The 14,168-nt window shown below is 44.3% G+C and overlaps 1 protein-coding gene across 2 annotated transcripts in view; it reads left to right on the top strand.

Moving 5' to 3' along the window:
• cdca7b (cell division cycle associated 7b) overlaps nt 1-13,469 on the top strand; it is a 28,399-nt gene extending 14,930 nt beyond the window's left edge. For both annotated transcript variants that reach the window (XM_015955881.3, XM_015955880.3), the window contains exons 9-10: nt 6,064-6,200; nt 13,312-13,469. In XM_015955881.3, coding sequence (XP_015811367.3) covers nt 6,064-6,200; nt 13,312-13,333 — 159 coding nt within the window. In that variant the 3' untranslated portion in view covers nt 13,334-13,469. The remainder of the gene's footprint in view (nt 1-6,063; nt 6,201-13,311) is intronic.
• Nucleotides 13,470-14,168: the final 699 nt, after the last annotated feature.

The following is a 14,168-nucleotide window of genomic DNA, read 5'->3' as shown; positions in this document are numbered from 1 at the left end:
ATTGGCTTAATGACCTGACCTGTATTGTAATGTTTACAATGGACTCGCCCATCTTGACTCACAACGGGAAAGGCTGTTGTTGTTCTCTGCTGGACACTAAACCATCTCGGCTAGTAGAAACTAACCGTTAGCATTAGCAGCTCCACCAGACAGAACACTTCATAGCTCAGTGTTCCCCCAGTGCTTTATAAGCCTGGCGGCCCGCCAGGCTTTGCTTGGCCACCCGCCAGGCTAAGTGTCATGCCCCGCCCCGACCCGCTGACACGAACGGCGCAACAAAACTAGAGCCCTCCATCAGCTGATACTGGTGAGAAACAGCAGCGGAACGTGTGCAGAACATGTACAGCCCCCATCCCCCGCTCTCACGGAGGAGCGCTGCAGGACAGAGCCATATTCCTCTGCTCCATGTCTGATTTGATTACATCAGTTTGGTTAGTCCTGGACATACAGGTGCTGGCCAGTAAATTAGAATATCATCAAAAGGTTGAAAATATTTCAGTAATTCCATTCAAAACGTGAAACTTGTACATTATATTCATGCAATGCACACAGACCAATGTATTTCCAATGTTCATTACATTTAAATTTGATATTCATAAGTGACAACTAATGAAAACTCCAAATTTGGTATCTCAAAAAATTAGAATATTCTGAAAAGGCTGAATATAGAAGACACCTGCTGCCACTCTAATCAGCTGATTTACTCAAAACACCTGCAAAGGCCTTTAAAAGGTCCCTCAGTCTTGTTTTGAAGGCACCACAATCATGGGGAAGACTTCTGACTTAACAGCTGTCCAAAAGACAATCATTGACACCTTGCACAAGGAGGGCAAGACACAAAAGGTGATTGCTAAAGAAGCTGGCTGTTCGCAGAGCTCTGTGTCCAAGCACATTAACAGACAGGCGAAGGGACGGAAAAAATGTGGTAGAAAAAAGTGTACAAGCTCTAGGGATAACCGCACCCTGCAGAGAATTGTGACGACAAACCCATTCAAAAATGTGGGGGAGATCCACAAAGAGTGGACTGCAGCTGGAGTCAGCGCTTCAAGAACCACCACGAGGAGACTCATGAAAGACATGGGATTCAGGTGTCGCATTCCGTGTGTCAAGCCACTCTTGAACATGAAACAGCGCAAGAAGCGTCTCGCCTGGGCCAAGGACAAAAAGGACTGGACTGATGCTGAGTGGTCCAAAGTTATGTTTTCTGATGAAAGCAAGTTCTGCATTTCCTTTGGAAATCAAGGACCCAGAGTCTGGAGGAAGAGCGGAGAAGCACAGAATCCACGTTGCATGAGGTCCAGTGTAAAGTTTCCACCGTCAGTGATGGTGTGGGGTGCCATGTCATCTGCCGGTGTTGGCCCACTCTGTTTCCTGAGGTCCAGGGTCAATTTAGCCGTCTACCAGGAAGTTTTAGAGCACTTCATGCTTCCTGCTGCTGACCAACTTTATGGGGATGCAGACTTCACCTTTCAACAGGACTTGGCACCTGCACACAGTGCCAAAACCACCAGCACCTGGTTCAAGGACCATGGTATCCCTGTCCTTGATTGGCCAGCAAACTCGCCTGACCTTAACCCCATAGAAAATCTATGGGGTATTGTGAAGCGGAGGATGCAATACGCTAGACCCAACAATGCAGAGGAGCTGAAGACGACTATCAGAGCAACCTGGGCTCTCATAACACCTGAGCAGTGCCACAGACTGATCGAGTCCATGCCACGCCGCATTACTGCAGTTATTGAGGCAAAAGGAGCCCCGACTAAGTATTGAGTGCTATACATGCACATTCTTTTCATGTTCATTCTTTTCAGTTGGCCAACATTAGAGAAACAAACATTTTTTCATTGGCCTTTAGAATATTCTAATTTTCTGAGATACCAGATTTGATGTTTTCATTGGTTGTCACCTATAAATATCAAAATTAAACGTAATGAACATTGGAAATACATTGGTCTGTGTGCATTGCATGAATATAATGTACAAGTTTCACGTTTTGAATGGAATTACTGAAATATTTTCAACCTTTTGATGATATTCTAATTTACTGGCCAGCACCTGTATTTTCATAGCCAAGTGAACTAGACCAAATTCTTGCTTTGCAAAGTTTGGTCTAGGAATGCTCCACTGGGACCTCTACAGCCCCTAGCAGCATTCTGGCTGGCCAATCACAGCTCTCTAGAGGGGTTAGGGTTAGAAAAGTTGTGATGATAACAGCAGTTTATATACCACCGGATGCCAATGTTAGTCTAGCCCTTGATCACTTATATTATAAAATCAGTGAACAGCAGCAAACATATCCTGAAGGAGTACATATTATAGCAGGGGATTTCAACAAAGCGTGCTTGAGAACTGTGCTGCCTTAATTTGTTCAACATGTGAAATGCCCCACGAGAGGAAACAACATCTTGGATCATGTTTACACAAATATTAAACAGGCTTATAAATCCGTCTTCCCCCCCCCCCCCCCCCCCTTGGCAAGTCAGACCATCTCTCTCTGCTCCTCCTACCTGCATACATACCACTGAAAAAAAGAACAAGGCCAATTATTAAAACCATTAACACTCTTACAGATGAAGCCTTGGCTCAACTGCAGGACTGTTTTGCTCACACAGAATTGAGCTTTTTTGAAAATGAGGATCTACAAATTTACACAGATACTGTGCTCTGCTATATCAAACATTGCATGGACACTGTTATCATTCACAAGCAGGTTCGGATCTACCCTAACTGTAAACCCTGGATGACGAGTAAGGTCAGGGTACTGTTAAAGGCACGGAATGCTGCATACGCGTCGGGAGACCAGGCAAAGTACTGGCGGGCAAGGACTGATCTTAAAAGGGGAATCAAGGAGGCTAAAGTGAGCTACACCAAAAAGCTGTCGCAACATCTGTCTGCCAGCTACCCAAGGAGGGTCTGGGAAGGACTGAGACATATTACCAAATACAAGGACAACAGATCTAGCACTGAAATAGGAGCTTCATTAGCCGAAGAACTCAACTATTTCTTTGCTCGTTTTGAGAATACCAGCTTCCCCACAACTAACATCAGTCCTATAACATCACCCGCTGAGTTTGGATCAGATACACAAATACTCAAACTCCAAGAACAACAGGTTCGAACCGTGTTCAGGGCTGTTCATCAGAGGAAAGCGGCTGGTCCTGATGGTGTTCCTGGCAAGGTGCTGAAGTACTGTGCAGATCAGCTGTCCATGGTATTCACCAAATTATTCAATCGCTCCTTGTCTGAAGCTACGGTTCCATATTGTTTGAAATCAACAACAATAGTCCCACTTCCCAAGTCTACTACAATCAACAGTCTCAATGATTACAGACCCATAGCACTCACACCGGTGGTGACCAAGTGCTTTGAGAAGCTGGTGCAAAAACATATCAAGGACTTCCTCCCACCCAGCATGGATCCCTGCCAGTTTGCATATAAAGCAAACAGGTCTACTGAGGATGCCATATCTAATGCACTCCACTCCTCTTTGCAACATCTGGAGAACCCCGGCACCTCCGTTAGAATGCTTTTTATTGATTTTAGCTCTGCTTTTAATACCATAATCCCGAACATCCTTGTAGCCAAGTTGATTAACCTGAACCTCCCCCCTACCACCTGTGGCTGGATCAAAGATTTCCTCACCAATCGCCCACAGGCTGTCAGGTTTGGTGACAAGCGGTCATCCACTCTGATGCTCAGCACTGGTTCCCCTCAGGGCTGTGTGCTAAGCCCCCTGCTGTTCACCATCTACACCCATGACTGCATTCCTATTCATCGCTCTAATAAGATCATTAAGTTTGCAGATGACACCACTCTTGTAGGTCTTATCCATAACAACGATGACGCAGCATACAGAGATGAGGTTCGCCATTTATCAGAATGGTGTGATGATCATAACCTCTCTCTTAACATCAAGAAGACCAAGGAGATGGTTATTGACTTCCGAAGGAGTAAGGATGCCCCCCGCCCTCTCTGCATTAAAGGAGCTGAGGTGGAGAGAGTTCCCTCCTTTAAGTTTCTCGGGATTTACATCTCTGAGGATCTGTCATGGACAATCAATACCACTGCCTTGCTCAAAAAAGCACAACAGCGGCTGCACTTCTTGAGAGTCCTGAAGTGGAACAGGCTGCAGACCAACCTCTTGGTGTCTTTTTATCGAGCAGTCATTGAGAGCGTGATGACTTACGCTATCCCTGTGTGGTACGCGGGGTGCACAGTAGCTGATAAAAACAGATACCAGAGGGTCATTAGAGCGGCGGAAAAGGTGATTGGATGCACCCCTCCCTCCTTGGACACTATCGTCCTGCAGAGGTGTCTCACTAGAGCAAGGACCATCTCCAGGGACATTTACCACCCAAACCACTACCTTTTTGTCATGCTGCCATCAGGGAAAAGGTTCAGATCCCTCAGCTGCAGGACCGACAGACTGAGGAAGAGTTTCTTTCCCTGGGCTATTAGAACCCTGAATGGACAGAAAAATCAACCCTATTGATATTATTTATTGTATTTTGTAATGTTTTTGTTTTTTATTGCATGGTGCATATTGTACTTGTTTTAACTATTTTTCTTAGTATTTTTAGCGGATGCCTAATGTGGAGCTCTAGGAAATTTTGTTGAATGTGCAATCATTTAATGACAATAAAGGATATCTAATCTAATCTAATCTAAAAGTTCACTGGCTGCCGGGTCACCAGGTTAAGTTACGACATAGATGTCTCATAACGGCGATGCTCATCATGCTAAATGAATAACGTAATTTTCACACACACAATCCTACATTGGAACAACATTATTTATTTGTAATTCACAAAAGTGGACAGTATTGCACATACTCCATAGTAAAATGGAGGATTTTCAATATAAATAAATAAAATTAACAAACCTCAGTCTTTTTTTCTTCAAGAATGTTAATTTCATCCGGTAAAACATGTTGGCTATAAATCTGAGAGTACTTGGAGGGCTGCTAGGCCGTTGGACAGCTGCTGCTCATCCTCGTCTTCTGTCTCCATCAGCGTCATTCAGTGAAAGAGGAGTTGAGTTTACAACCTCGTCTCTTAGTGCAGCCAACTGTGGTAAACAGCCTGTATTTAGATAGTGCCTTCTTAGGGTTCTACAACCCCCCAAGGCACTTCACAACACAATCAGTCATTCACACACTGGTGGTGATGAGCTACAATGTAGCTACAGCTGCCCTGGGGCTCAATGACAGAGGCGAGGCTGCCGAGCACAGGCGCCACCGGTCCCTCCGACCACCACCATGGGAGGTGGGTTAAGTGTCTTGCCCAAGGACACAACAGCAGTATTCTCTGGTCGGACCCGGGATCAAACCTGCAACCTTCCAATTACTAGACAACCCGCCCTACTTCATGAGCGCCTGCTGTCCCACGGCAACTATTACGATCTTGCTGTGAAATCAATGAAATAAAAGCGATACAAGGCTACAAACTGCTTTGTCTGGACTAGCTTCGGAGTTTCTACGTGTGTAAACGGTTCCTCTGCCGTCCATCATAGTGAAGGGGGGTGTCCCATGTGCAGCGTGACGTCACGTGCTAAAGATCAATAGGTCAGAACTGTCATTGGTCTTCAGTAAAGGTGTGTATTACAACAATTTACGATTCAATTTGATTCCGATTTTCGGGGTGACAATTCGATTCACAGTGTGGGTGGGTGTGGGTGTGTGCGCGTGCGTGCGTGCGTGCGTGTGTGTGCGCGCGCGTGCGTGTGTGTGTGTTCTGAAGAAGGGAATACCAAGTATCAGAATCTTTATTAAAAAGAATCTCGATTCGGACACACACACACACCATCATTAGGTTTCAGCAATCAAAACCCACTCCATTAGCTGGTCATAAAAAAGAGGGAAAATCAGTTATTTTGTCTGATCGTTACTTATTTTCATGTCTTATTTAGTTTTGTTGCCTTTTTGTAGCTGCTTATTTCTCTTTATTATTATTTTTATTTTTTTTTTAGTTTTATTGGCATTTTCCTCTGTGTGGATTGACAAAGATGACGAGCGTTCATAACTGTGTTTTGGGTTCGCTGTGGTAAGGATTCGTTTCTCCTCAGGTGTGGTCCTGCCCCCTCTGCCGGGGAATGTGTAATTGCAGTCTGTGCCGTAAGAAGGAGGGCCGCTGTGCCACGGGGATCTTGGTGGGCTTGGCACGCTACAACGGCCACGACAGCGTCCATGAGTATCTGGAGAGGTACGGGCTTTTCACAATGTGGGCGTCGTCTAGGGCTGGATGATATCGGGGGAAAAAAACAGATTTTTTTTTAAATCGATAATTATTGATAATTCTTTTAAAAACAGTAGAATTTTTGTTAAGTGCATTTTACAAGGACTGAACGATTTCAGGAAAAGATTCATTAGTTGTTTTTTTAGCAGAAATTTAGATTTCAGTTCAATCCACGATTTGATTATTTTTTTCAAATCAAGGTTCAGCTGTGGCAGATTATTATTCAGTGATATCTGCGAACACCACAGGAAATGACTCCATACCATCCTTTCACTAATTTACTCACATTTCTGTAGAGCTGTGTATTTTTTCCTCCTCTTGTGCACTTTACAGGTCCCTTCATGTTAAGCTATCTGATGGGCTTTAATGGAAAAAAAATGAAAATTTTATTGATACAGATTATATTATTTATTGATATGGACATGAATCACTCCTGATGGTCTCTGACGGAAAGCTTGATCGATAAATATTTACTCTTCAAAATAGACGTGTGCAGATTTTTTCCCCTTATTGAGTTCTTCGTCTAAGCCAGCACCTTCATACAGATGAGCAGTGGTTTTTTTCTCTTATTGAAGTTTTTATTGACCAATTTTTTTTCTATGAAGCCATACATCTGTCATTTTATATATATCGTTATTGAATTATTGTCCAGCCCTGCAACACCTCAACTACAGTATCATGAAATGTGGAATTTGAATTTTTTTTGTTGCATTTAACACTACCTGGTCAAAATAAAACCTCCAAAATAAAAAAGGTCACACACACTAATATTTTATTGGAGCGCCTTTAGCTTTGAATATGACACACATTTGCTGTGGCGTTGTTTCAATAACTTCTGAAATGTCACCAGATTTATTTCCATCCATCCATCCGTTTCCTTCTGCGTACCCGGAGTCGGGTTGCGGGGGCAGTAGCCTAAGTCGAGAGGCCCAGGCTTCCCTCTCCCCAGCCACTTAGGCCAGCTCTCCGGGGAATCTCAAAGTGTTCCCTGGACAGGTGAGAGACATAGTCCCTCCACCATGTCCTGGGTCTACCTTTAGGTCTCCTCTTGGTTGGACGTGCCCGGAAAACCTCACCAGGGAGGCGTCCAGGAGGCATCCTGACCATATGCCCGAGCCACCTCAACTGGCTCCTCTCTATGTGGAGGAGTAGCGATTCGAATCCGAGCCCCTCTCGGATGACAGAGTTTCTCACCCTATCTCTAAGGGAGAGCCCAGCCACCCTGCGGAGAAAACTCATTTCGGCCGCTTGTATCCGTGATCTCGTTCTTTCGGTCACTACCCAAAGCTCGTAACCATAGGTGAGGGTAGGAACGTAGATCGACCGGTAAATCAAGAGCTTCGCATTCTTGCTCAACTCTCTTGACCACTACAGACCGGCAAAACGCCTGCATCACTGCAGACGCAGCACGTGTCGACTTCACGCTCCAGCTTTCCCTCACTCATGAAGAAGACCCGGAGATACTTAAACTCCTCCTCTTGGGGCAGGACCTCATCCCTGACCCGGAGAAGGCATTCTACCCTTTCCCAACTTAAGGCCATGGTCTCAGATTTAGAGGAGCTGATTCTCATCCCAGCATCTTTTTACTCGGCTGTAAATTGCTCCAGCGGAAGCTGAAGATCACGTTCTGATGATGCCAACAGGACCACATCATCTGCAAAAAGCAGAGGCCCGATCCTCAGGCCACCAAAATGGATCCCCTCAACACCTTGGCTGCGCCTAGAAATCCTGTCCATAAAGGTTATGAACAGAATCAGTGACAAAGGGCAGCCTTGGCGGAGTCCAACTCTCACTGGGAATGAGCTCAACTTACTGCCGGCAATGTGGACCAAGCTCTGACACAGGCACCTAACAGCCTGTATCAGAGGACCTGGTACCCCTTACTCCTGGAGCACCCCCCACCAGGGGTGAAAATCCCATTTCATTTTTGGGGGAGACAATAAACAGTTAGATCTCAGAGAGTCATTTTCATAGAGAAAATGGCCGTCTCCTGCTGTTTTGCTACTTGCAGGATGAGCAAGCTGACTGAAAAACCAACTGATCAGAGGCAAGATGTCAGCATATCAGTAAATGATATAGACAGGGTATCCGCGGGTCCTTAAAAAGTCTTAAAAAGTCTTAAATTTGCTTTTCCAAATTTAAGGTCTTAAAAATCTTTAAAAATGACAAATAATCCTTAAATGCAGTTTCCAAAGGTCTTAAATTACCACAAAGACCCAATAAAAAAGATTCTTTAATTTCTATAAAATTTTCATGAATGTCTAGTTTGTGTTCAGCTTTTTTGTGTACGATGTTGGCGTAAGCGAAACCGTACACATTCAGTTGGTTGTGAAAGGGGGCTATTTTGAGATGAGCTTATTAGCTGGTTAAGCTAGTGGGCGCTTGCGCCATGGGGAAGTGCAAGTTTAATGGTAACTGGATGGCTAATCCCACGTTTGCGACGTGGTTAGCACCGTTTCCAGGCAATAGATGGAAATTATAGCTTAAATTTGGTCAAAGTGGCCTTAAAAAAGGTCTTAAAAAGTCTTAAATTTGGCTCCCTTAAACCTGCAGATACCCTGTATAGAGTAAAACTCCAAATCCTGCCATTTTCTTCTCCAACTAACTTCTTGTTCCTGAAACGGGAGCACCAGAGCTTTTCCCCAGATAGATGAACTCACAAGATATTCATTTATACTAGAAACCAATGCAGATGAGTTGAAAAAAACCAGTGAACTTCGAAAAGGTAAAGTACGACAACCTTTCTGAAACCTTTAACAATAAAGAGGAAACGCCATCTATAAATATAATGTCTAAATACAATTTGACTCTAGTAACATGATGTGAAAGCTTTTAAAAATCCAAAAAGTTTTCATCAAAATTATATTAAATAAAAAAAAACACAAAGCTGTTGATTTATTTTCTGTCACTCGGTGAGCAGCTGTGATCAGCAGCAACACCGAGATGCTACCTGCTGTATCAGTGTCACAACCTGGTAACCAGGACACGAAGAAGCAGGTACAGAAGTAGCCATAGCCGTGCTGAGGCTAAGCCAACTGGATGAGCAACCTGTTCAACACCAAATAAACTGCATGCGAACACGAATGGTCCCCTAAAAGCTAGGTGGAACAACAGAAAATGTGTGTTTTAGCGTGCTTTTGTGCTACAATAACTCAGAAATGTCCTAGTACAGAGAAATTCAATCAATTTTAGCGAGCCACAAACACCGAACAGCTACACATAGTGCATCACTGAAAACAGGAAATGATGCAAAAGCTCCTTACCGCAGATACTGCCACCTACAGTCACTTGACTCCTCTTGCCCTGCCTCCGACATGCCTCCATCTAAAAGGCTAGGTTATCCAGAGTTATCTCTGTAGTTATGCTGCTATAGGCTTAGACTGCTGGAGGATACACTGACCACTTTCCACATTCGACTACTTTCTTCTACAATTTGTTCTTTAACTGTATTATTTCCTGCTATTTCAGCTGTTAACTTTATTTTTTCTCCAAGAGTTTTTCTCCCCAGAAGAAGCTACAATGGTGTTCTGCTGAGCTGTGGTAGCCTCATGGAGGGGGCCCTCGGCTTGAACACTCATAAAATATTTACTAAGAATTCACAATGTAACCATAGAAACACTACTTGGTTTATATGTTGGGTGTGTTTGGGTGTGGGTGGGTTGGTGTTGGTGCATGCGTTCGTGCGTTCGTGCGTGTGTGTGCGTGTGTGTGTGTGCGTGTGCGTGCGCGTGTGTGTGCGCGTGCGTGTGTGTGTGTGCGTGTGTGTGCGCGTGTGCCTGCTCTGTCTTCTCCATCCCCAGTGAGTCGTGGTGGATGGCTGCTTATACTGAGCCAGGATCCTCTGGAGGTTTCTTCCTGTTAAAAGGGAGTTTTCCTCTCCATTTTCGCTAAATGCTTGCTTAGTATGCCTGTCTGGACATCGAGTCCACGGGCTTCCAGATAAGAGAAGAAATTCCTCTATCCCTGTGCCTGAGGGCGTTTTTTGCAGCTGAAGACACGAGACTTCTGTAGCTCACATTGGTCGGTACCGGAACAGGGAGGTCGGCGCTTCCAGATAAGAGAAGAAATTCCTCTATCCCTGTGCCTGAGGGCGTTTTTTGCAGCTGAAGACACGAGACTTCTGTAGCTCACATTGGTCGGTACCGGAACAGGGAGGTCGGCGCTGGGCTCCGGAGACCCGTGGCGGGGTTTAAAAAATTAAATGCGTATTTCTGGAGATCAGAGCACCGTCAGAACCAAGTCGGAACCAACCACCAGAAGAGACGTGCGGCTCAGTGGGCCAGCTGATTTTCGGGTCCGAAATCCGCAAAACTCAGAGAAATTATTACCTCACAATAAAAGAGATGTATCGAGTTTGCGTCCTCTCTGGTCCTGGAGAAAACATATCTCAACCCGCGGCTCTTCCATCCATCTGATGCGGCTCTCTGTGCTTGTAAAATAATGAATGGGAGACCCTACCAGGGGCACAAAGTGCCCCAGACAACATAGCTCCTAGGGTCATTAGGGCACTCAAACTCCTCCACCACGATAAGGTGACAGTTCAAGGAGGTACACGATAGTAATTTGTACAATATTGTGATGTTAGCACACGAGTTGAAGCTAACATGGTTAACTCACCAGACACCTGCTGCTCCCCCGCTGCTTCTCCTCCTTAATCTCTTTGCTTTGGCCAATCCTCCCTCTGGTTTGTCTCTGCTCTCTGGGGCGTGCAGCAAACTCATAACTTAATGGTTTTGGTCCATCATGAGTATAATTGTAAACATTTAAAGTTTCCTCTGTGTCAGAGCCGGCATTAGATTCCATACTTTTCTCTGGATTAAGCTAACAGGACTCCCTCAGCTGATGTCACTTGGTTTGGCCAAAAAAAAAAACTTTCTCACAAAAATGTCTCTAAAAGCCTAAATAATTCATGTATGTGTAAAAAAAAAATGTTTAAAACGAGTTTCTATTATGTTTCTCTAAACATTGGCTCATGGGAGTCTCTAACCTGCAATATGCCCATTAACTTACTCACTGTTTGGATCATTCTGCTCTGATGCTCCCAGCTCCGGAAGCATCGGAGCAGCGACAGCCTTCCAGTGCGGAGCAGCTTGTGGACTATACCAATATGAGGATTAGTGGAGGGGGAATCATAGTGAATAAAAACGTTTTGCGGGTTTAATGTTTTTTTGGCTGTGCTGTGCTTTCATTGGACAATACTATATCACTTTAAATATGTTTATACGCTCAATTTTTTGGGGGTGGAAACTTTATGCCAGAGAGGGACATGTCCCCGTGGGATTTTTGCCTATGCCCCCCACAGGGTCTCCCGAGGGACGCAGTCGAACACTTTCTCCAAATCCTCAAACCAGGTAGGTAGATTGATTGGGCAAATTCCCACGCACCCTCCAGGACCCCCCCCCCCCCCCCTCCAAGGGTATAGAGCTGGTCCAGTGTTCCACGGTCAGGATAAAAACCACATTGCTCCTTCTGAATCCGAGCTTCGACAATCCAACAGACCATCCTCTCTAGAACCCCTGAATAGACCTTACCAGGGAGGCTCAGGAGTGTGATCCCCCTGTAGTTGGAACACACCCTGCAGTCCCCCTTTTTAAATAAGGGAACTGCCAGTCCAGTGGGACTGCCCCCTATGTCCACGTGATACTGTCAACTCAGCCCTACAACATTGTTGGGCTATTTCCATCCAGTGTTGCATTAATGTATCACCAAGATCTTGCATTGATGATGGTAGAGTCTGACCGCTGCACAAAGTCTTCTCCAGCACATCCCAAAGATTCTCAGTGAGGTTAAGGTCTGGACTCTGTGGTGGCCAATCCATGTGTGAAAATGATGTCTCACTCCCTGAACCACTCCTTCGCTATCTGAGCCTGATGAATCCTGGCATTGTCATCTTGGAATACACCCGTGCCATCAGGGAAGATGGAATAACCTGGTCATTCAGGATATTCAGGTAGTCAGCTGACCTCATTCTTGGAGCACATCCTGTTGCTGAACCTCGACCTAACCAACTGCAGCAAGCCCAGATCATAACACTGCCCCCACAGGCTTGTACAGTAGGCACTAGTACATACAGTAGGCCTCTCTTCTTACCCTGATGCTCCATCACTCTGGAACAGGGTCCACCTGGACTCATCAGACCACACGACCTTCTTCCATTACTCCAGAGTCCAGTCTTTTTGCTCCCTGGCAAATTGAAGCCTTTTTTCTGGTTTTCCTCACTGATCAGGGGTTTTCTTACAGCCACACAGCTGTTCAGTCCCAATTCCTTAAGTTCCTTTCACATTGCTCCTACTTTCACTATTAAACATAGCCCTGAGTTCTACTGTTTTAGAGGAGCTGGTTTAGGTGGCTTGTGCACCTGGTCAGAATGCGTCTTTGACACCTCCCTGGTGAGGTTTTTTGGGCACATTCAACTGGGAGGAGAGCATAAGGAAGACGTAGGACACGCTGGCAGGACTACAGTATGTTTCTTAGCTGGCCAGGGACCCTCCTGGAGGAGCTGGCTTAAATGGCTGGGTATGGGGAAGTCTTGGCCTCTCTGCTTAGGCTGCTCTCCCGTGACCTGAACCTGGATAAATGGATGGATGAGTTCTACTGTGGTTTTCCTTTGATTTGATTTCACCAAAGTTTGTGATCGACAATCATGATCATTCTGGAATTCATCCCGCCACATGTTTTCCTTGAAGACCATGGGTCCACGCTATCCCTAAAGTTTTCAATAATGTTTAGGAGTGATTTGAACCCAATTTAAGTCTTTTTGCGATCTCTTTAAAACGTTTTCTCTGCTTGATGCATGCCAATGATCTGACCCTTTTCACACAGACTAACATCTTTTCCACTATCACCAGATGTTTTTCTACATGGTTGTTTATGAAATGAGAAGCAGCTCATTTCACCAGTCGGGTTAAATAACCTGTTGCAGCTGGAAGATAATCACCCATGAAGTAATTATCCAATAGGAGGCTCATACCTGTTTGCTTAGTTTAATCCAGGTGGAGACTTTTTATTTGGACAAGCTGTGTATTGTTATGTTATTGGAAGAGTGATGTTGCAGCTAAACTGTGTTTCTCATCCTCAGTATCCAGAAGGAGCTACAGTGAAGTCCAGACTACCCAACTACCAACACCTTCTGGGGTTCTTGGGCTACCCCGTACTGTAGAAAACATTTTAACGCACACTTTTTAACATTTTGACTGGACGTCTGACACAACTTCCATCATCACTTTAAAGCAAGGCACATATACAGTTTGTTTATATTTGTTATTATATGTCCTGGTCTCAGGTTGCATCAAATGCAGGGATGGCTGTTGTTTTAAACCACTGTTCAGTTGTACTTTTGAAATAAATCTTTTCATCTCAATATCCGCTCTTAACAATTGTCTGATTTTCTTGTTTTAACTACAACTGGGACCTTTTCAATCTATTTTTTAAAGGAAACTTTTATCAGTGTACTGAACATTTAAATACAATCAAATAAAAATAATTGCAGTCTTTAATTTCTCTTAGCAGCTTTAGAATGAACAAATCTGTTAAAGGATTACATTATTTGTGCTATTCGGTGTGCAAAACGGCAGGTTACTTCTGTTTTCTGTTTGCATTTAATTTGTTTTTGTAAATTTCAGAAAATAAGGTTTGTATAGCGTCATCATTAGCGTCATTTTACCAGTTATTTTTTAACCATGCATAAAACTGGACCAAAACGAGCATTTATAAAGTGATTAGAAGTTTAAATTATCTTCTTGTTAATTTAGCTTCAAGCAACGAAGAACCACTGCAAACTGAATGAACAGCAAGTCCCTTGAATATTACATCTACTGTATATTTGTATTGAAATATGGATTATACAGTTAGCTAATTTAACCTATGTGTTTGCATGAATCAAAGGTCCTGTGTGTTTGCTCAGGTCAACTGTCACATGTATACTTTCTCTAATTG

This window comes from Nothobranchius furzeri, chromosome 11 (genome assembly GCF_043380555.1).
Source record: "Nothobranchius furzeri strain GRZ-AD chromosome 11, NfurGRZ-RIMD1, whole genome shotgun sequence".
Lineage (NCBI taxonomy): Eukaryota > Metazoa > Chordata > Actinopteri > Cyprinodontiformes > Nothobranchiidae > Nothobranchius > Nothobranchius furzeri.
The sequence above is the reverse complement of the archived record's forward strand: the minus strand, read 5'-3'. Positions and strand labels throughout refer to the sequence as shown.